Source organism: Heloderma suspectum, chromosome 5 (genome assembly GCF_057233095.1).
Source record: "Heloderma suspectum isolate Gila_16-S chromosome 5, 16-S_ref, whole genome shotgun sequence".
NCBI lineage: Eukaryota > Metazoa > Chordata > Lepidosauria > Squamata > Helodermatidae > Heloderma > Heloderma suspectum.
Window position 1 is genome coordinate 101,806,891 of NC_139462.1, and position 24,294 is coordinate 101,831,184.

The 24,294-nt window shown below is 41.5% G+C and overlaps 1 protein-coding gene across 3 annotated transcripts in view; it reads left to right on the plus strand.

Moving 5' to 3' along the window:
• APBB2 (amyloid beta precursor protein binding family B member 2) overlaps window positions 1–24,294 on the plus strand; it is a 243,694-nt gene that overhangs the window by 149,569 nt on the left and 69,831 nt on the right. For 2 of the 3 annotated variants that reach the window (XM_084856916.1, XM_084856917.1), the window contains 3 exons: window positions 7,464–7,669; window positions 11,745–11,830; window positions 13,120–13,180. In XM_084856916.1, coding sequence (XP_084713042.1) covers window positions 7,464–7,669; window positions 11,745–11,830; window positions 13,120–13,180 — 353 coding nt within the window. Of the gene's footprint in view, window positions 1–7,463; window positions 7,670–11,224; window positions 11,288–11,744; window positions 11,831–13,119; window positions 13,181–24,294 lie in introns of all 3 variants that reach the window. The other variant, XM_084856914.1, reaches the window with a different exon arrangement.

Below are 24,294 nucleotides of genomic sequence, written 5' to 3' on the forward strand. Positions count from 1 at the left end.
GTGATTCGTATGTTGGCCTTTCTTCAGCTTAACTATGTGGGTGATTATAGAGGTCCTCACATACAGAAGAGATTGTTGCCGAAACCACATTCTGCCATCTTTCATGATGATGATTTAAAGCAAGCTGAGTTGGTCTTTCTTTCATAAACTTCCTTTTCAAGTCATTCATTCAAAATTTCAGACATCAATTTGCTCTTCAGGCTAAAACTCATGGAAGAAGTCATATAAGAAGTAATAGTTTAATTCATTTTGTTACCTTTGAATTAGGGGGGGGGCAACTTTGGGAGGTCTGAGGACTATTTTCATGCCTCCCACAGTCCCCCTCCCATGGGCCACACTACTGCCACTGTTGCTGGCACCCCACAGAATTCTGCAGGGCAGCAGTAACAAAAAAGATGCCGATTTTCAGTAGTGAGCACTATGGAAATGCGGCACACTGGCCAAATTTAGATTGGAAATAAGCTAAACTTGGCCGGTGCATTGCTCTGTATTGTCTTGCCACTGATTTTCAGTGGCATACTACCTTTTTTGGCTGCCATGAATTTTGGCAGCAGTATGGTGGTGGGGATGGCCTGTGTTACCCGCTTTAAATAGATGCATAATTTTATTAGCAAATTTAATAAATATACTATGATTTTGCTCTATCCTTATGTTGTGTGTGTGTGTGTGTGTGTATAATTTTTCCTAGAAACTTTCAGTTATCCTGCCAAACATTCACAATTACTTGGGTCTGGTTTATACAAAATACTTCAGGGTAGGGATTTTTTTGGGCAGGACATCTAAAAACATCTTGGTTTTAGAAGAAGTTCATTAATGAATAATGACACTTTCTCATAAAACACTGCTACGTAGACTGCAGAACCTCCTTCAGAGGAGAATAGCAATATGCTATAAGCCACCCTGGAAACACTGTTACAGAGCAGCCTATAAGCATAAATAAATAATATAGAAACAACATGGTATTTTAGTTCACAGATGTTAACCATTCACAATCTGAGATGACCCCACAGGTTTATACAGCCTAATTTCCCACCACCATTACCACTACCATTGGAATTGCCCAATAATGCCAATATCGAAATTTGCTACCACAGTGAAACGTTTTGATGCCATAGAAGGACTGTACATCTGTTTCACATATGCAAAGTACCTGCCCCTACAGTGAACTGTATTTATTGTCCCCCATAACAAATCTTGGTTTTCTTCCTGCATCAGGTATGAGCATTCATATGGCAAGCAAACTGTTTGCATGCACCTCCAATGCTGTAGAACTAGGGTCTCCAACTTGGTATCTGTAGGTACCAGTGTGTCCATGGATACATCTCTTGACACCCGCCAGGCTACATTCCCCTCCTGATTTTTATTTCTTAAGATTTAAAATAAACAATTAAACAAACTGGCAATCTGGCATGCTGCAAAGTGAAGTACTGGTCTCTAGTGTCATCTTTATTTGGGTTCAAAATGGTGTTTTTTTGTTTTGTTTTAGAGCTCAGACCCCACCTCTGCCTTGTACTTAGGTTCTTGGACAGGTTCCTTTTCTTTTAGTCGCACAAGTTTGCCTTCTGGGCCATGTCCACCATGGTAGCCATGTTATGAATGGACAAGCCCCTCTCCGTGGCAGCCGTTTTGTGAAAGAATCCCCAATACTCTCTCAAAATCCCAAATGTGCCCACTGATCCAAAATGTTTGGAGGCTCCGTTAACCTCTGCCATCTGAGTTGCATCTGTGCGTTTGGAGGTGTATATAGGGCTTCAGACAGGGCATGCAGTGGCATCCCAGCACTATCGATTTCCCTGCACCACAATCAGAACCACCATCTTTTTCCTGTGCTACAACTTCTCTATCTACAGATGCTGCTGGGCTCCACTACAGGCAGGCTTCAGAGCTAAGCTGTGTTGCTGACAGCCAGGAGCCTTTAGAAGTACTGGCAAGGATGTGAATTTCCTGTGCTCATAAAAATGTAATGTTTTTCTTCCCTTTCCCAAAGGATCCCTCTCATGCTGGGCTTCCAGCGTGTAAATGCCCCATGATTTGTAGCTCAAACAACAATTAAACTCTTATTGCCCCATTCAGTGCATGGAGATATGTGCAAGAACGCTCGCCCCCAAGTAACAAACGTTGAAGGCTAATGGGTCCTTGGTCACCAAATCTCAATTTTCATTAAGATGGAACCCAGTGGAGAGTTCAAAAACCAGACTTCTAAAGAGCCACTCTGCCAGTAGCGTACAATGAGTAAGAATTGCTTCCAGACAGTGAAATTATATAAATTGGCACCTTTCAAGGTGTCAGTGCTCTATCAATGGCTGCTGTATTTTTGTGAAAGCAAGCAGCCTGTTAAAATGTTATGGACTAGTAACTTTTATGGACCTATGGAAGATAGTGGTAGGCAGATGGCTACACGTAAACTGGATATCTAAGCTGATTATAGTCCACAATAATTTCAGACTACAATGCATGTGCTGTTATTTTGGAATATACATGAAGTTATGCTAAAATAGATGTAAATGTTGTCAAATGATTATCCCTGTTTCCACAAGACCCAAGATAACCATTCTTGGTAAAAGGGAGGAAGCAGCCTGAAGGCTCATTCTGGTTTGTGGACCCATTATTGATAGCCACTGAGAGACAGTGATTGCTCATTATTTGTCACTTTGCTGACACTTTATTGTCCTATAAACTTGTTTGTAGTTCGCTTGCAAGCTACTACTGAGGAGCAAGTGTGACAGTATACAAATCCTGGGATGCTCTGCATAGCCTCTCTGACAGTGAGGTAAAAGTCTTATTAAACAACAAAATTCTTAAGGAAACCCTGGATAATATAAAACTTCAGTCCTCGCAAGGCTCTTAATTCAACATACCAGTTAGGGATTTCTATGACTTATATAGAAAGAATGGCTCCGTGGAATGTTTATTGTAATTCAGAAAGGGCCTTAGTTCTTTATATTCCTGTTAATTTGATATAGGCTTGCTAATTATGGGTCCTTCTGACATATAGTCTAGCCTTCTAGGCCTACCTAAATGCACAAAAAGAGATTTACTTCTCAGTATGGTTCCCATAAATTCTCTTCTCAGTGTACGTTAGTAAAAATGTATTTGTAATTAGTTTCAAAGCAGCTAGAGCAGAATGAATACTATACACTTATAAGTAAAAATATAATGTTTCCAATACAGGATAGCTTATTATATTCAAAGGAAATGTATTCAGGCAAATAATCATAAATTTCATATATTAGATTTGTATTTAATTTAATGAGTTGCACTCACTCAAAATATTTTCTTGTCTTGATGGTAGAGGTTTTTTGTAACTTTACTGCAGTACTTGCTTTCAGATCTATATAGCCTTTTGTTTATTTTAGTTATATTGTCCTTATTGAAGATCTGCAGAAATCTGTTTTGCTTTTTGTTTCCAAGTAAAAACGCTGCTGGAGGCTTCTAAACTTCAAAGGCATTCATATTTGGTTCTCTGACTTTTACAACATACTATGCTGTACTCATGAATAATTATGTGTAATTTTCCTTTCATCTTTGGTTGGTTGGGAAGAAATCTCTCCTTATGAGCAGTATTCTACATTTTGCTTTTGTGTAGTTATCATTATTTGAATTCCAGCTGCAACAATTAGCCTTTTCTCACAAAGGTACTGTATATGCAGTATTATATTAAGGGGGGAAATGTTACCCTGTCTATATTTTGAATAAACAATCAGGAATTCTTAGAAATTGTCCTGTTTCCAAAAACAATTTCACTTTTCTCCTTCTAAAACAGAAATAGTGTGTGAAGAATAGTCAGAGCTTCTAATTTTTAGAAAATCTTCATTTGTTGCTTTAGGATTTAGGAAACTTATTTGAAAGTTGTGTGTAAAATTGTGTGTTAACCAGCCACAAACCACAAACAGAAGCCATGTTGGCTTACAAAGTCTGGCTTGTTTACACCATGGCTTGTTGTGAATTTTGACCCCAGATCCATGGCTTATTGCACTGTTATGCACCTTGAAATAGAGGCACCGGAAAGAACAGCCTGATAATGAAACTGCTCTGAAGACTGGAAAAATAGGTGGGAGAGAGAGAAACAAACCAGAAATAGGGAAAACAAACCATCGTTTGTTTGCTCCTCTGCAAGAGAATTCATAGCTAAAGCAACAGCCACGGTAAATATAAACAATGGCTTAGTGTTATATGTGAATGCAGACAAAGTTGGAGTGATTCTGCCAGCTCAAGGAACAGTAAGTCCAATAATAGGTACAAATTTATTGGGCCAGTTCACACGATCACCGCAGCCCACCGTGTTTTATTTAAGCCATGGTGGACTGCAGTGATTGTATGAACCCTGTCAGTAAATTACCCAACCGGTCCCAAGCTTTAGGAAGTATCTTCTTCAGGAGAAAAACTGGATTCAAATGGTAACATGTATTGTTCAGATATATAATCATTACAAAGGGCTCTCTTCTCTTCACTAGTTTCTATGGTCTCTTGACCATTTGCAGGTCTGTAGTAGCTGAATAAATAGGAACATAGAATTCTGCCTTCCACCAAGTCAGATGAACTGGTCCATCTAGCTCAGCATTGTTTACACTGGCAGTGGCTCTCCACAGTTTCAGACAGGAGTCTTTCTCAACCCTACTTGCACCTGCCAGGGATTAATTACTCACAACAATGTTCTGCAGAGGTACATAGCTGCAATGTTCTAGATGTTTCTTGTACCTTTGAATTTATATTTCAAACAGTTCAGATTAGTCCTTGTTTTTCTCCTAAAGAAGACATTTCTATGGCTTGAAATGTGTTCTGTACTTCAGTAATTTTCAAATTAAGCCTACTATAGGATTTACTTTGGCCTTGACCTGGAAGAATCGCTCTATGGCCCAGTTCACGCATAACAACCAAACCATGATTTGGTCATTGGGGATGAGCTTTGAGATCCCATGCTCCCCCTCCCTCCTGTCCTTGCATGTTGCAGTTGATTCACTTGCTTGTTTGAGCATCAAGGTAACCTAAGGTAGGTTGGACTGGATATCCAGTTCTGGTTTGGAGGCAAACTGCAGTTTACACAAACTGTAATTTTTCTAATTCAGGTGACGCAACAAATTATGGTTTGCTCAAACCAGGGAGTGAGTGGATTGGAGCACATGAGAAGTGTAACATGCAATCTTGAGGCATAGCACCAATGGTGAATCAATTGTGACATTGTTAAAGAGTTTAGGTGTATAGTTTATCTTTCAAAGTAAGATGGTAAGCAGCTATATTGAAATCTTTATTTTTCCATTTTCAGGTATCTCATTTTAAATCAGACTTATTTACATATCCTAATTCCCTGTTGCTTAGGATTTATAATTTTATTAAGCTTATGTGAAAAGTTGTTTGTGTGTTGTTTTAAAAACAAACTTTGTGGACTAATCCACTTTAAGACATTGGGCATAATCCAGCCACAGTTACCACTATGATCTCTCGCTGTCAGGATTCCCTTAGCCCCCACTTTACTTCAGTGCCCAAACATATACAGCCAAGAGGCTTCAGTCAACAGCTTTTAATTCATTACTTCACAGGGTCATACAGATGCAAATTCTCAGAGACTCTCCGTCTACAAAGAAATGCCTTCAGGGGATTCAAATGGAATTATGAGAGTTGCCTGCTGTTTGAAGAGGGAGGCGGTCTGGCTAGCCTAACTTAAGGGGGGGAGGTCCCTCTCTTGTCATGAGGCCTCTAAGTGCAGCTTTTCATGCAAGGCGAATTGGGTAGACCGTCTAAGTTCCACCCCTGCCTTTTCTCTCTTTCCTCTGCATTTGCATCTGGCATCTATTAGGTCATCCTCCCCAAACCCCGCCTCCTCCTGTTCGCTGCCTCTCACAGGGGGGTGGTGAGGAGGGACCCTCATGCTCAGCCATCTGGACGTTTGTAACCTGAGAAGCAGGCCTACTCATATCTGGACTAGCCTGGGAAAACACCTCCCCCATGTCTGATGGTTCTCCTTCAGAATCTGAACTGCTATCCCACTCCCTGTGCTCAGAAACACCCCTGACACTCACTAATTTCAGTGGAACAGTTAAGTCTATGCTTATATATCTCTCAATGAAATCAGCTGCCTTTGTAAAGTGTTTTGTCGTGCCTTCATATAGTTGAGTGGGAGTACAGTCTAGGCAGGTACACATTCCTTATAAGAACCTGAGTTGGCAGTCTGAAATGAGATTGTTAGATTACTTAGAGCAGGAGTAGGGAACCTGTGGCTCTCCAGATGATGTTGGACTTCATCTCCCATCAGCCTCAGATAGCATATCCAGTGGTCAGTTATTTGGGGAGTTGTAGTCCTGTACCATCTGGAAGGTCGCAGGTCCCAACCCTGATGTCTGCAATGTTAGACTATCAGTGTGCCCGAGGAGGATTAACAGGTATAGTCTGACTGTAAAAGGGGTAGTGTTGTATGTGTGTTGTAACAATACTGAATCATTTCTATAGTAAGAACATAACAGCCATAGTGGATCAGACCAAAGGCCTGTCTTGTCTAGCAATCTGATCCCAGAGTCGCCTACAAGCAGGACATGAGCGCAATGTCATGCTGTTGGTTATGTTCCCGGGCAACTAGTATTGAGAGGCATACTGTCTCTGATACTGGAAGTAATATTTAGCCATCATGACAAGTAGCCATTGAGGGCATTATACTCCATGAGTTTGTCTAATCCCCTTTTAAAGCCATCCAAGGTGATGGCCATCACTACCATCTTGTAAGTGCAGAAAAGGGCAACTAAAATGATCAAGGGGCTGGAGCATCTCCCCTGTGAGAGAAGGTTACAACAGCTAGGATTGTTTAGCTTGGAAAAATGAAGGGTAAGGGGTGACATGATAGAGGTGTACAAAATTATGCATGGTGTGGAGAATGTGGATAGGGAGACATTTTTCTCCATCTCTCAAAATACTAGAACCCAGAGTCATCCCATGAAGCTGATTAGCGGGAGATTCAGGACAGATAAAAGGAAGTACTTCTTCACACAGCTCCTAGTTAAACTATGGAATTCACTACCACACGACGTAGTGATGGCCACCAATTTGGATGGCTTTAAAAGGGGGCTAGACAAATTCATGGAGGAAAAGGCTATCAATGGCTACTAGTCTTGATGGCTATGTGCTGCCTCCAGAAGCAGAGGCAGTGACCCTATGTATACCAGTTGCTGGGGAACATGGGTGGGAGGGTGCTGTTGCGCTCATGTCCTGCTTGTGGGTTCCTGGTCAACAGCTGGTTGGCCACTGTAGGAACAGAATGCTGGACTATATGGACCCTTGGTCTGATCCAGCATGGCTCTTCTTATGTTCTTACATGCCATCTTGCCTTCACAGGTAAATTTCCATTTTACAGATCGTTTCTTCTTTCATCTTCCTTTAATAATAGAACCATCTGCGTCATTTGAATCTGGATTTTTGGGGCGACTTGTTTCATGTCTTAACAACAGTGCCTTGTGTTGGATTTTTATTCCCAGTAGATATATGGAGTGATCACTCATTTCAGACAGACCCCGACTTACCTCCAGGCTGGAAAAAGATCAGTGACATAGCTGGGATCTATTATTGGCACATACCAACAGGAACAACCCAGTGGGAACGTCCCGTGACCATACCAACAGAACTTCAGGGCTCACGAAAAGGATCACTTAGTTCAATTACACCATCTCCCACGCCAGAAACTGAGGTAATGTTTGTATGTCTACCTTGACCGCATGGATAGGTAAAATGGCTTAAAATTAAAATGTTAAAGAAAATACTTTTTAAAAAATCAATACTAATAATAATAGTATGTCTTTCAACTTATTTCATACTAATTAGGGGTTGGTTCAGTCATGCTAATTAGCTGTTTTTATCCACCGTGTGATTACCCTTCCTCTCTGAATTGCTGCTAGGTACAAGGGCACATGGAGAAATATTGTATACCAGGTTTTACACATATACAGCAAGATGCACCAGAACTTATTCCTGTCTTTAAGGCAGCTAGAAATGTATCCATCTACAGATAATCCTGCATATGGAATCCTGATCTAGCATAATGGGGACGAATTGCATTTTTCCCACTCACCACTTCAGAAAGCTCAGTGCTTTGTATTCTGGCACCCCATGGGGTTAATCGGAACAGTTTATCTAGGCCATGGAATTCTCGAACATGATGAGAATGGTTTTTCTAAGTGAGGGAAACAATGTTTGCATCTTCCAAAATATAATCAGGGATGAATTCAGATAGCAGTTTGCAATTACCATGCATGCCCAACCCCCAAGGAACTGTATTTAGACAAAACAAAAGCAGATGGACTATCTGGTAACGCTCACTATTGTCTTGAGTCCAGGGGCACATCAAAAGAAAGGAGTAAAGCCAGAGGGGTCTGCAGGGAAGCCCTTGAAAAGAGGACATAAGGAAATATGACATCCCAGGCTAATTTAAGTAGGAGGTGGCAGTAGCAAATATGTGGATTTTAGAGAGGAATATTTCAGTTTCAGCTGGTTCTTCTTAGGGCTTCTCTACAGCAGGCTTTTATCCCACACCTTTACTGGGGCTTCTGCTTCCAGATTCTTTGCTGGATTAAGATCGGCTCCTTTACACATGCTCACGCGTGCTTTTCGGGGATCTCCTCTGTCTGCAAGTTCTATATGTTTCATTATACAGACACTAGATGATAATGTGATATAGCGGGATTCTGGAAATTCACCAGCCATTGGAGCCCTTTAAAGCATGATTAAAATTTATTGTCGCATTTTCCCTGTTAAGAAAAAAGCCGGGACAAAGGTCATAAAACATGGGAGAGGCCCTGGAGGTTGAAAACATCATGTAAAGGACCCGCATACTTCCATGAATGACCAATCATGAGCACACAATAAAAGCCTCATCTAGAGAATGAGAATCTAGAGAATCCTCTGGGGGTGGCCAATCTGTAGCCCTCAGCCTAATTTCAAAAGCCCCCTGCAAGCAACCAGCTCAGATTTCTGGGAAGAGTGATCTGTTCCTTTCTCAGCAGTTCGCTGGGTGGGGATGGAAAGAGGGGGAGAGAGAGAAGAAGGTGGTATCGAGACAGGGAGAGAGAGAAGGGGGTAGCAAAAAGGCAGATTGACAGAGAAGAGAGAGAAAGACAGGGTAGCAGAAAAAAAGAAAAGCAGCGTCTGCCCACTTTTGGCTCTGGCTCCAGCCCTGCCCACTGCAAGTATGCAGCATTTGACGGATTATCCCTGAGGGAATGTGGACTTCAGTGGAAAAAAGTTCCCCATCCCTGGCATTGGGAGAAAGTTGGAGGAAACGTCTGTCCCTCAGGTAGAGGAAATATTAACTATTCAGCTCCTGTTAGAAATATGCATTATTCATATATTTGGCGCTTGGTCTGAGAGGAAAGTGTTCTAACCTTTGTGTTATGTACTTTTTGGGTACATTTTGTAACTGAGCAATTTGTTATTTTCCTTATTATTTGATATCCTACTGTATGTCTCACTCCAGTTTTTTTCCCTGTGTCTTTGCACATAAAGTCTTGCTTCAAACAGCAGCATCCAGGTTTGAATGGAAAGCAATTCAGTATTAATATTTTTTCCATACGGAAAAATTTTAAATATGAAAGCTGAATTTTACATTCTGAACTGTTGTGTGACTTACTTTGAAGATTCAATAGAAGGAAAATAAGTGTTGAGGCTTCCCATGGGCATCTGGTTGGTCACTGTGGGAAACAGAATGCTGGGCTAGAAAGGTCTTGAATTTGATCCAGCAGGGCTTCCCTTATGAAAGCATGTTAGTGGTTCTCTTGTTGGTAATTTTAGTTGCAATAAGAAATCTGTCTGTATTTCTTACTCCATTGTCCTTCTCCTCACCCTCCCTCTCTTTATGTTGAATTTCTCAGAAACTTTATATACTTTGTTCTAACAGTTTGGAAATACAAGGGAGTTATGATCTGATAAATACCTGGGGGATGAATATATATTTTCTCAGTTGGTATTACTGACTAGGCCAAAGCAATTTTTCCTAGCTCCACAGTTGTTCTCCTTTCATTTAAACATCTTAATGAAAGGGCAAGCTTGTTGTCTGTCTGTTTCTAACTTGTATGAATTTTCCCCTGTCCTAGTTACTTGTCTTGATAGGTAACACTAGAGCAGACATTCTCAAACTGTGGTCTGCAGACCACTAGTGATCTGTGGGATCCATTCCACAGAAAGGTTACAGAACATCTCTACTTGGCCCTATACTTAATATATTCTTTTCTGATGATGGGGATAGGGGCTGTTTTGACCAGAACAGGATTAACATCAGGTCAAGGCTCTGGCTAGGGCCTATGAGTTTTGTAATACAAAATCATAATTACATAATTTTGTAATACAAATTTTTCCCTTAAATATTATCAATTAAAGGGGCACTTTTCAGCAGGCTGGCCTAGGACCTGTTATTTTCAGAATAGAACACTGATTTTGATGATGATGCTAGTGCAGAAGAAAATTTTATTAAAATACGAGTTATGTATATGATTTGGAGAACAACAAAAATGTTTACTAAGTGGTCTGCCAAGATCATCAGCAATTTTCAAGTGGTCTGTAGGGGGCTGGGGAGTTTAAAAACTGCTGCATTAGAGATATTCTTCATTCCTATTGGTGGTACCATCCAAAACTATTGTACCCAGGGCTGGCTCAACCATGGAGGCCAGTTAGGAAAGCATCTGGGGTGCTGACATTTCCTTCAATCATATAATGTCTTCAGGAAAGCGCCATTGCCTGCACTTTTGGATGAGATGCACAGGGGCTGCTTAGCACAGGGGCTATTTAGCAGCTCTTTGGCTGGGTCATAACCCCTGTAATACGGGGGCCACAAGAGCCTTTTGATCTGTGTTGGCTGCCCGGGGCCTAGATACAGTTGTAAAACGTAGGAAGTTAAGAGGTGCTAGACATTAAAAACTGACAAAGAGAGAAAACCCTGATTAACTCTTAACCTATCTAATGTGCAGTTGCCATGCTGCACACCATATGATGAGAGATGTGAGGAATGGGGAGAGAAAAATTTTAATTTGCTAAGACAACATCACACCTTGAGCCATCTCTGATTATACAGTAAATTAATGAGTTGAAATTTGAGGCAATCTTTTCCCTAACCCAGCCTGTAAATATCAATGCTAACAACAGTGTTTTGTGTGTTTTTTTCTTCCTTCCTTCCTTCCTTTCTTCCCTCCTTACTTTTCTTTGTTTCTTTTTTTAATCAATGTGCTTCTTCCCGTGTGAATAATTACATATCTAGAAACAGCCATGGAGTGATTTTGCTGTACTGAATGGGGGAAAGATTAATAGTGACATTTGGAAGGCAAGTATATTGTCAGATTTCAGAACACTTCAATACTTGTTTAATCTTTTCTTAAAGAAGAACATGTTGCATGGCTGTGGCTGTATTTATTGTTCCCCCCGCCCTCCCCCAATAAACATCACTCATGCCAAATATCTAATCAGCCAAAGTGAATGGGGGTGGGTGGCTTGTGAGGGGAGGTTTAGCTCCCAAATGTGCTATTTAATTCTCATATTTTCACACCAAAAGAATTTGTACAAGTCAGCAGGGCAAATGCTCACCTGTAACAAAACTGGGCCTGCACTTAACAAATAGTAGTCTGAAAAATGCATGCATGCCTTTTTTTATACACCTTTTAGCCAAACATGTTGTATTGCTGCTTTGCAGGAAGAATTTTATTTTCCCTTTGAAAATAGAAGAACTGCCCCACATCCTGTTTAACATCATGGTGTCTTCTTTCTCCCTCCCCACTCCCTAGGACCTTCATGAAGCCACGGTGAATCCCGACCCCAGTTTAAAAGAGTTTGAAGGAGCAACATTGCGCTATGCCTCTTTGAAGCTCAGGTATGCAGTGTTTATCTATTGATTATCTTTACCCCTCAGTCTTAAATGCATTCACCTGGAAATATGTCACATTTATTTCAGTGGGATTTACTTTTAAGTAAGTGCACGTAGAATTTCAGCCCTAGTTTGCAGTTTTCTTAATTAAAAAAAATCCTATGGAGCAGGCCCTTTGAAATATCTAGAAATCTAAAGATGAGCAGCTTCTTTACCAGCAGGTTCACCTGCTTTAGCACCTAGGTGCTCAGGAGCCAGCACACTGCAAAAGGAAGAACTACTGTTGTGTCCAGGATGGCTGAAGACATTCCTATTTTAGGAGAGATACATTGTGTGTGGACCGGGTGCGGGGGACTAGCCACACGGCTTCAGGGCGGAGGTGGTTGTTGTAGGACGATAGATCAGTGGTAGAGCACATGCTTTGCATGCAGGAGGTCTCCAGTTCAGTCACTGGCATCTCCATTTAAAACAGATCAGGTCGTAGGTGGTGAGAAAGACTCTTACCTGAAGACCTTTAGCCAGTCAGCCTACTCTGGGCTTGATGAACAAATAGACTGACATGGTACAAGGCAGCGAGCAAGTCAGTACTGGCAAAGATCAGTTGGTCAACACAGGACCCTTAGTAAGCTCTTTGGGACCAGACAAAATAATCTCAGGCTGCCAGTTACCCATTGCTGGATTGAATAAATTGATGTAGGGTGGTGCCTGGACATGACATTTAGTTTAATTTCCAGTAGCAGCAGGAGGCAAGCTCTAGAGAGTTAACGTTCCTGAACAAGTATCTTAACTCTGTAGTTCTTATCTCCTGGTACAATTGGGAATTAAAATGCAGAGGGTAAAATGAGTTCTAATCCTGTCTTCCAACCCTACAGGCCACTGTAATACAGAGATGACTTCTCTGATCATCAGGAGAAATCTTGAAGGAGCTGTATCAACTATTAATGTGTTTCTAGGCTGGTGCTGACTTTTAAAGCCCTAACAAGTGTGGATACGGAGAACCTGACAGAGCACCTTATTCAATATATGCTAGGGAGGGCTGATGGGAGCCGTAAACCAAAATATCTTGGGGGCCATAAGTTGTTCAGCCCTGCCTTAAGGTCTGCAAAGGAGGTCCTCCACCAAGTATCTTCCATTTCCAGGAGTCCCCCAAATCCTGCAGCTCAGAGGTTCATGTAAATGCAGCCAGAGCAATACATAAAAGCTCTTAATGTCAAACACTTGGCTTTAATGTATTAAGTTGTTCATTTATATCTAACACTTTAAGCCTAATAGAGGTATTTTGCCTTCCACAACAGAAATGCCCCACAGTGTGATGAAGATGATTCCTGTAGCATCAACAGTGATCCAGAAGCCAAGGTCAGTAAGCAAAATACAGAAAGGTTTTTTAAAGGAACTCAGCTCGGTGAACAGTGCATGCAGTTATCACATTTAAATGTTAAAGCATGATATCATCCACAGGCAACACTGTAAATTAAAAGCATTGAAAGTGAAATTATGAACTCATTTGGCCAAGAGTTTTGTTTGTTTATGCATGTTTTTGGTAAAGCCAGCTTTAATTTTAAAGGAATTCGGTTTCTTTTTTGTAGGAGCATCTTGAAAGATTAGCAACAGTATGACCTCTGAAGTTTCATAATCCAAAAAATAAATAACAAGAACCGTATGAATTACTGCATATCCAAGGAACCCCATTTGTGAGGATAATATGCTTCTGCAGAGGGTGGTTGCCAGTTTGCCTATACATTTACTCACTGGGGCATTTCCATCTCACTTCCCGCTGCAGCTGAGCCTCTTGTGTCCCCCCACACACACTTCAGCCAAGCTGCTCCTGAAGGTTGGGGAACACTTCAGAGAAGGATTTGACATATCCCACACACACCATCTCAAATTCTTAGATAATAAAATGCACAAGACCTATAGAAAGAGGGGATGGCCAAACTCCCACAGGTGAGTTTTTCATGAGAGGTCCCTAATGTTTGCTTCAGCTACCTTAATCACAGGGCAGATGTCAGTTAACCTGTCAACATGGACCGAAAGTGGGTGAGAGGCGAGGAAGTTCCAGTTAATGTCATGGATGGGAGAATCAGTGAAGGTTGAGCTCATTGAAGTTCTCAGAATTCCACCGCGAAGTTTGATTTGTGTCGTTTCTGTCCCTGATTGTGAACTTTTGGTGGCGTTGTTGTTCGAACAGGGAAAGTACACATTTGAGTACACAATTTTCTGAAAATGCACATTTAAAAGAGTGCATTTTCCCAATGTATGCATTTTCTGAACATAAACACAAACTCAGGTTATACAAGCTTTTCCTGAAAAATGTGCTTGCATTCGCGTTCAAGGGTGCGAACAGGGTGAATTCTGGTAAAAAATGAATCAAAATGAAATTCTCATACATCCCTAGTTAACGTATGTATGTATTTATTTATTTCATTTATTAAATTTATTAATCTCCCATCTGGCTGGTCACCCAGCCACTCTGGGCGATGTACAACAACAAAACAGTTAAAACAATAAAATGTTGGATAATATGTAAGGATAATATGTAAGGGTATTAAGGAAAGTGTTATGTATTTTTGCAAATGGCTGCCACCTTGTGGACAACTGCAAGAACTTTATGAATTGCAAAGGCTATTTTTCTTTGAAGAGATATTTGTGTAACTATGCATAAAAATATTGATGTCAAGAAAATGTTTAGAGCAAGAAAATCACCAATAGTTAGTTTTAATGTAATCCACATCATTTATAGGATTTGGATTTTAAAATGGATCTCCTATGTTCTTAGCTAAGTTTTAAATAAACATCAAGAATGCAATCCTATACGCATTTACCTGGGAGTAAAAGTGTATAGGGGCTTATTTTTCCAATTAAACTGCTTAGGAAAGAACTGGCTTTAAGGTCAGCAGAATTATCAATGGAAAAAAGTTGCTTCTCCATTCATGATCATCATTTGTGTTTCTTATGGTTCCTATAGCAACTTCTAGGGTACTATGTGCTTCACACTTTAAAAAAACTCCTCATAACAACCCTATGATGGTGATTAATTTTAAAAAAGCAATTTGCTTCTTTGCAGCTCGGCAGGGACTTGGTCCTGTCATGTCTCTTGGCTTATTGTATTTTCACGAAACCCTCAAGGAATTCATCTACTACAGTATTAGGTGTTCTTAAATTCTGAATAAGATGCTCATAGTTTTATAAAAGTTAACACTATCTAATGTAAATAATGCCTTGCCACTGTCCATGATTACTTCAGATCATTAAATAGAAAGAAAAAGGAATGGGCTAGAATATGTCCTTGCCATACTCTGTATGTTTTAGGTCAGGGATAGGGAACATGGGATCCTTCAGATGTTGTTGTACTGCACCTCCCATCAGCCCTAGGCAGCATAGCCAGTGGTGAGGGATGATGGGAGTTGCAGTGCACCAAAATCTGGATTGCCACACATTCCCTATCCCTGTGTTAGATATGAGAATCATCAATATTATAATGATCCACAAGGCATACAGTTAAAATAGTAAGCAATTATCAATGTTAATAATTCTCCAAGGGCTGTTGGCCAGTTTCTTTCATAATGTTTGTCTGTCGTGCTCCTCTAAGATCCTTGGAGGCCAGATATATTCCTTGTCCCATACAATCAGCATTTCCTGTTATTCATACTTAACTTTATAGGTGGTTTGATGCATTCATGTTCATCTCTTTTATTTATTAATTTGTAATCTCTTCTTTCAACTTGAAAGTGCCCAAGGCACAGATTTTCACACAGTTGTGTGCTGTCAGCATAACCATCGTGAGAGTATGGTTGCAAAAATCTGCAAGCACCTCAGCACCTTATTGGTTCAGATTCCATATAGCGTAGTGTATTGCATGCATTTCGGCACTTTTTCCACTCTACTCTGTCCTACAAAGCCCCAAAGGGGGAATGCCTCATTGAACAGGAGCAGAGGTCTTGCCATTCTGTCCATTCATAACTACCAAACCAAGCCTGCAAAACTTTCGGCTGAAGTGTTGTCTTCTCCTCCTTGGCCAGCCTACAAATGACCCATTTACCAGGATGTCAGGAAGTGATACAGCCTCCCCTATATCCAGTTGCCCCAGGCCAGTTCTGTTAGTGCTTGTGGGGATGACGCTGACCCCCTGGCTTCACCCTTCCCGATTTATTTCACCCTACTCTGGGAATGCTCTGCATGTAAACGTAGCATGTACACATTTAAAGTGTTTCCTGCTCAATTATGTTAGTGACCACTTTTATGCTTTTGCAGAATTTCCTTTATGGGCTTGATAATAGAATTGCTCTATAAAGTTCACCTGCTTTGTATTGCTAGGACTCCAGTAATCAGGGAGTTAATATAGCTACATCAATGTACATCTATAGTAAAGCTGGGTGGATTTTGGGTAGAGGTCCTAACTTTTCAAAGTTATATCATTTCTGTCATTCCCTTTCCAAGTATTTGGTCTCTGAATCTGTGCCAGTTCGCACATTATGATAAGCCAGAATTTCAGCTTATTGGGAATGAGCAAGTGTGCTTGTGCATGCTGCCCAATCGCTCCTCCTTTGCTCCTCCTGCCAGTGGGAGCAGCTAAACCAAACCACAAAACCTCTGACCATGATTTGTTTAGTGTTACAGCCAAACCGGGATCCTCAGCTTGTTGCTCTCCTTAACAAGCCAGAATCAGAAGCCAAGAACAAACCCTGGCTTATGCTTCAGACTTGTAAGGTAAGCCACAATCCAGGAATTCCAGTTCAGATGCAACACTAAACAAACTACAGGCAGGAAGAGGTGAGTAGGAGTGATCAGGCAGCGACACATTTGCTCATTCCAAATGGTCTATTGTTATGGGTGAGCCAGTCCTGTGTGACCACTGCTTCTTTCCTTCCATCCATTCCTTCCATTCTTGTTGTATGGGATTTTCGTTTGAGCTGCATTCACATGTTTATTCTAGTGGAAGTATTCCTTGTTGATGATCTATGAGCAAAATTGTGAGCAAAACAAAACAAAAAGTTTGAAAGACAAAATCCAAACAGCATCTCTGTCAAATTCAGTTTCAGAAGCAATATGAGCACAACAGCTTCTACATGGACTGCCAAAGCTAATGCATCTCAAATCAGTGTTTTGGACTGACTCCACATTGGTAATGGCATTTTGAACAATATGCGCATTATTATGTTACCGTACGTTTTCTGTCTCAACAGAATACGGCCATAATTATTGGCTTCCAAGGCAAAATAAAGTTTGCCTGCTCTAAGACCACACTACGAATTCCACAGTATCCATAGATGTTGCCAATATAACAGCAAACATGCGCCAACTTCTATGTAACAGTACAGCCTGTTTGGACTTGAACATTGCTGTAGTATAAGGACATGCAAATTAATTTAAAGTACAAATTACAAGATGTGCATTTCTGAACGCAACCCAAACCTATGGTAGGATGGTGGTCTTAATTTTTAGGGAAGATGTTAAAGCCACAGTTAGGCTTGCCAGGCAAAGTTTCAAAGGAAAAAGATAGATGAAATACACTAAGAGGGCTCACGGTGCTCCAAACCCGCCTATACTACTGAACTGACAGACAAGCATATTAGTGAATTGAACTGAATGCTGGTTAAAGAAGCCCGTCAATATTGCGGCATCTTAAAAACTAACACATATATTGTGGCATAAGTGTTCATGAGTCAGAGCCCCACTTTGGCAGATGCAAGTTCCTCTTGAGATGTGTAGATAATGCTATTCATCTTCCATCTTCAGCACTTTTGCAACATGCCATACTTTAGTGATCCACTCTTTAATTCTAGAAGCTCTATTGTTGTGCCAGCTCTTTACAATTATTATTTTAGCTGCTGTCAGAAACTGAGAAATAAATACCAAGTGTCCAACCCTAACCACTTCATCTCATAAGTACATTAATATTAACCAAGGATACAGTGACATGTCATACACGGTCATTAGTTTTTATTTCTTTTAATAACCTAATCCAATAAGACTGTGTTACCAGACAAGACCAATACATGTGTAAAAACTTTGTGAGCATCTATACGTCCAGCATGTATTAGTAATATCTCCATATATTTTATCCAATTTATGTCAGAACACACTAACTATAGAATATGTTTCCATTGTTTTCTATCATATCAACACAGACTAAATTTGCAGAACTTTTGGTGAAAATTCTGTGCCATTCAGATTCTGTTTTTAAAAATGCCTAAAATAATTGAATTTAGTGACAACGAGCCTGAATGCAATTGCCAACTTTATTACAAACCCTGTTTCTGTCTTTAACACACAGAAACATTACTCAGTGAAGCCTTCCTTAACATAAAGATAAGTGTGATGGGGAAAGTTTAACTGTTTAACTTCTGCATGCCAAACTACTGTTAAAGTCATAGGAGCAGAGTTGGCAAGCCTAGATCTGAAGTGTGGTCCAAACCCAGTGAGCCTGATTATTTGGGTGTTGTATTTGTCAAAAAGCTGTAAATAAATGGGTAGATGAGTGGGGTTCTGATGCTTGCTGCCAGTTCCCCTTCATTCTTGGGGCAGTCAGGGTGTTTATGTTTGTTTCAGAACTTGGCTCTCTGCCATTTACAGCATTAATCCATTGGCTCCCTAAAAATGATGCTGGAGGTAAACAACACAACTGCTTTTGAAACTCTGCTTTTAAAGAGTTAAACACTGAAGCAAAACACAGGTGGTTTCAAAAGAAAAGGCAGAGGAGCTCAATTCCTACTTTTGCTCAGTCTTCTCCCAAAAGAGGGTCTATGATCCCCCTGGCAAAGGCGAAGTACAGGCTGAAGGGGCAGGATTGCAGCTTGAGATCGATAGGCATATGGTCAAGGAACACCTAATTACTGGAGTTCACATCTCCAGGGCCAGATGAACTGCATCCTACAGTAATAAAGGAACTGGAAGAAGAACTCTCAGAACCACTGTCTGTTCTCTTTGAGAAATCATGGAGGACGGGTGAAGTGCCAGATGACTGGAGGAGGGCTAATGTTGTCCCTATCTTCAAAAAGGGTAAAAAGGAGGAACCTGGGAACTACAGACCAGTCAGTTTGACATCAATCCCTGGGAAAATTCTGGAGCAGATGATAAAGCAATCCATCTGGAAGCACCTTGAAAACAATGCAGAGATTACTCAAAGCCAACATGGATTTGTCAAGAACAAATCCTGCCGGACGAATCTGATCTCATTTTTTGATCTAGTAGCCTCCCTTGTGGATTGTGGGAATGCTGTGGACATAATATACGTCGACTTCAGCAAAGCTTTCAACAAAGTGCCCCATGATATCCTGATGAGCAAACTAGCTCAAAGTGGGCTAGATGAAACAACGATCCGGTGGATCCACAGTTGGCTACAGAATCGGACTTAAAGAGTGCTTATCAATGGGATCAAACTGGGGAGAGGTAACGAGTGGGGTACCGCAGAGCTCAGTCCTGGACCCGGTGCTCTTCAACATTTTTATTAATGACTTGGAGGAGGAGGTGCAGGGAATGCTGATCAAATTTGCAGATGACACAAAATTGGGCGGAATAGCTAAGACAGAAACAAAATTCAAAGTGATCCTGATAGACTGGAGCGCTGGGCAGAAAACAACAGAATGACATTTAACAGGGATAAATGTCAAGTTCTGCACCTAGGAAAAAGAAACCAAATGCACAGTTACAAGATGGGGGATACATGGCTCAACAACACTACAAGCAAGAAGGATCTTAGAACTGTTGTAGATCACAAGCTGAATATGAGCCAACAATGTGATGTGGCTGCAAAATGGCAAATGCTATTTCGGGCTGCATTAATAGAAGTATAGCTTCCGAATCCAGGGAAGTACTAGTTCCCCTCTACTCAGCACTGGTTAGGCCTCATCTGGAGTACTGTGTCTAGTTCTGGGCACCACATTTTAAGAAGGATGCAGACAAACTGGAGAGGGTTCAGAGGAGGGCAACAAAGATGATTAGGGGACTGGAAACAAAGCCCTATGAGGAGAGACTGAAAGAACTGGGCATGTTTAGCCTTGAGAAGAGAAGACTGATGGGAGATAGCATAGTGCTCTTCAAGTACTTGAAAGGTTATCCCAGAGAGGAAGGCCAGCATCTCTTCTCGATCATCCCAGAGTGCAGGACATGGAATAATGGGCTCAAGTTACAGGAAGCCAGATTCCGGCTGAACATCAGGAGAAACTTCCTGACTGTTAGAGCAATACGGCAATGGAACCAATTACCTAGGGAGGTAGTGGGCTCTCCCACGCTGGAGGCGTTCAAGATGAGGTTGGACAGCCATCTGTCAGGGATGCTCTGACTTGGGTTCCTGCATTGAGCAGGGGGTTGGACTCAATGGCCTTGCAGGCCTCTTCCAACCCTACTATTCCATGATTCTATGAAAACCTGAGTTGTGGGAAACTGTATGGTTAGGAAATAGGGAGTGAAAAGATGTAAAATAGGAGCACACCCAAATCTGCTATAGATGTGAAAATGTAGGCATCTTTTGTTAGACATTATAGAAGGAAAGGAAGACATAGGTTTGCTCCATTTCCTTTCCAGTAAGTCCAAATGTAACTGCAGATCTGAATGAAAAACCATTTATTAAACATTTTGATCATAAATTATCATTGTTGCCCTGCTCTATAGAGGATCACATAAAAGTTAATTTTACTTCTTTGTCTATAGTACTGATCTAATCATTCAAAAATCCATCCTTCATAACCAGGAAAGACTTACAAAGAAAAACCAAGATAACCAAAACCTGTCAACCTTTCCCCTGCTAATGCAATATTGGGAAGGTGTAAATGGGGGTTATCCTGATAAATTTTGTGACTGTGTTGTTGACAGTTTGCTGTCAGTATGAAATACTTGATCAACCAATTAGAAGCACTGTTTGCTAGCAACATCAGTAATAGGTTTGAACACTGAAGAGTTTTGGCTGCAGTGTGAGGTACAATGCCTTATTTAAATTGGCCTGTTGTTTTAACAAATTATTTGTGAAATTTGATATCCCAGTAATTGATTCTGTGAAGGTCTCTGGCTTGTGATTAAATAACTATTTTTTAATGCTGGAAAGTACATGTGATGTATACTTTTAAATATAAAATATGCAGGAAATGCTTAACCTTTCGAAATGTTATATGTATGGTGTGTAGGGTTTTTTTCCCCATTAGCACTGAGTCAAGTTTACAGTGGCGAAAAAAAGTTTGTGAACACCTTAGGATTGTCACGTATTTCCAACCTAAAATGTTATTAGATCTTAATCTAACCCCACCATCCTAGATAAAGAACAATAGATAACCTGATTAAACGAATGGCACACAAACATGAAGCCTTTTCAACAAGTATTTATCCACAACTGATTCAACATTCGATATCCATGTATGAAAATGTGTATGAACCTTTAGATTCAGTACCTGGTGACACCACCTTGAACAGCAATTACTTCAAGTAAGCGTTTCCTGTAACTGTTGGTCAGTCTCTCACATCGCTTTTGAGGAATTTTGGCCCATTCCTCCTTACAGAACTGCTTCAACTCAGTGACATTTGAAGGCTTCCTTGCATGAACAGCTCGCTTCAGATCCTACCACAGCATTTCAATGGGGTTTAGGTCTGGAGTTTAACTAGGCCATTCTAAAACACAGAATTTCTTCTTCCACAGCCATTCTTTTGTAGATCTGCTTGTATGTTTAGGATCATTGTCTTTTTGCATGACCCACTTTCAGTTCAGTTTCAGCTCACAGACGGATGGCCTGACATTCTCCTCTAGAATGTTCTGATACACAGCAGAATTCATGGTTGTGTCAATGATGGCAAGCCGTCGAAGTCCTGAGGCAGCAAAGCAGGCCCAAGCCATCACATTCCCATCACCATGCTTGATGGTTGGGATGAGGTTCTCATAGTGTTTGTTTTTTGCCAGTCATAACATTTTTCATTGAGGCCAAAAGTTCTACCTTTGACTCGTCTGTCCAGAGAACATTGTTCCAGAAGTCATAGAATCATACAGTCATAGAAGAGTAGGGTTGGAAGGGGCCTATAAGACCATCGAGTCCAACCCCCTGCTCAATGCAGGAATCCAAGTCAGAGCATCCCTGACAGATAGCTGTCCAGCCTCGTCTTGAATGCCTCCAGTGTGGGAGAGCCCACCACCTCCCTACATAATTGGTTCCATTGTTGCATTGTTCTTAACAGTCAGGAAAGTTTTCCTGATGTTCAGCCAGAATCTGGCTTCTTATAACTTGAGCCCATTATTCCGTGTCCTGCACTCTGGGATGATCGAGGAGAAGTCTTGGGGATCATCTATGTGATGATTAACAAACTTCAGAGAGGCAGCCATGTTCTTTTTAGAGAGCAGTGGTTTCCTCCTGGCTGTCCTTCCATGAACACCATTCTTGTTCAGTCTTTTTCTGATAACTGAGTCATGAACGTTCACATTAGCCAAGGCAAGAGTGGCCTGAAAATCCTTGGATGCTACTCTGGGGCTCTTTTTTACTTCCTGGATGATGTGCTGGTTTGTTCTTGGGAGAGATTTTAGTAGAACAACTGCTCCTGGGTAGAGTGACTGTGGTCTTGAACCTTCTCCTTTTGTAGGCTATCTGTCTGACAGTGGACTGGTGGAGCCCCAAATCCTCAGAAATAGTCTTGTAGCCTTTTCTCTAGACTGATAAGCAGCAATAACTGCTTTTCTGAGGTCCTCAGAGATGTCTTTTCATCATGGCATAATGTGTTTCCACACAACCATATGGTGAAGACCAAATTCACAAAGTTTCTGATCCTTTTGTAGGGTTGGGCCTCCCAAACTCACCCCTGAAATCTACCTAATTACTTAAACACCTGATTCTAAAACAGTTGCAACCAGGAGTTCACTTACTTTTGCATATACCCTGACTCCTAAGTACTCATTGTTTGCCCAATTTATACATTGTTTTATTTCACAAGACACGGAATTGGTTAATATAAACCCTACTGGATATTTAGAAAAGGACTGGTTTTGATTCATGAAAGCTATCATAGTAAAACTATGGAATTTCTGTAATTATCATTAGGGTTCACAAACTTTGTCTTGCCTCTGTATAATCTAGAACAGTGCCAGGGAACTAATTTGTGGCCCTCCAGATTCTTGGCCTACAACTAGGGATGTACGAAACTCCCCTTACCTGGCTCCGCCGGGTTCCGCTGGGGGGGGGGAGGCGCTCTGTTCCTCCCCCCGGAATCCTGGCCAGCCGGCTCTGCTCCATGGGGATTCCGCAGAGCCACTGGCCAGCTCCTCCAGCAGCTGGACATCCGGCCGCTGGCTAGCAGGGACGCAAACGTTTGCGTCCCTGTAGTCAGCCGTGATAGGCTACGTAAAGACTTACGTAGCCTATCATGTCTGGCTTAAAAGCACAAAACAAAAACGTGCGTACGCAAATGGCGGTGGCTACAGCCGCCGCCATTTGCGTTCCTTATTTTTGCCCGTCTTAGTCTACGTAAATATTTACGTAGACTAAGACAGCGAAAATAAGGGGGAGCACAAATAGCATCCGCTACGCTATTTGCGTTCCCCTTATTATATATTTACATAGATTAAGACGGCCAAAAATAAGGAACGCAAATGGTGGCAGCCATAGCCGCCATTTGTGTATGCGGTTTTTTTTTTTTAAAGCCGGACGTGATAGGCTACGCAAGTCTTTACGTAGCCTATCACGTCTTGTAAAAAAAAAAACCCAACAAGACTGCAAATGGCGGCGGTGGCAGCCGGTCGGAAGACCAGCCACCGCCGGACCCGCCGCTGCCTGGAAGATCCGCCCCAGGTAAGTCCCGTCCCGGGAGGGATCCGCAGGGGGGTGCTAGGCCGTTCTGCCACAGATTTCGGGGGGCTGAATGCACTGGCATTTGGCCTCACCGAGATCCGTGGCGGAATTCTCTGCCATCCCTACCTACAACACCCATTGGCCCTAGCCAGCATAGCCAATGGTGAGGGATAATGAGAGTTTTCGGCCAAAATATGTGGAGGGCCACAAGTTGTCCACCCCTGATCTAGAAAGATAAATAATCCTACTCTAGCCCTGATCTAGGAAGATAGTCTTAGATGGCTATCTATCATAATAAAAAAGAGGATGTGTGTTTTTCTGTCAGCATCATAGCTCCAAAACCATGAAACCTAGACATCTGAAACTTGGCATGGATACTAAAGGGGCCCTTGGGCTGTGCATCTCTGAGTTATTTGGTTGTTAAAACACCCTAATTTTAATTAATTTAAATGTGTCTGTGTGTTTGAACCCTCAGTACCATCTGCAGTCACTAGGTGGCAGACTTCCCTGACCACCACATAGCTTTGCAATCAATACAGTTTGAAGCTAGGGGAATGTAGTCCAAAGGACAGAATTCCTTCTGTGGAGCAGTCCCCCTCGGCGGAATGGAGTGGGCATACACCCCCCCCCCCCGTTCAGGGGTCTATAGAGTTGCACAGGTTCCTATGTCCTGAACTTAGCACTCTTGGGGGTGCTGTTTGTGTTGCTTGTTAA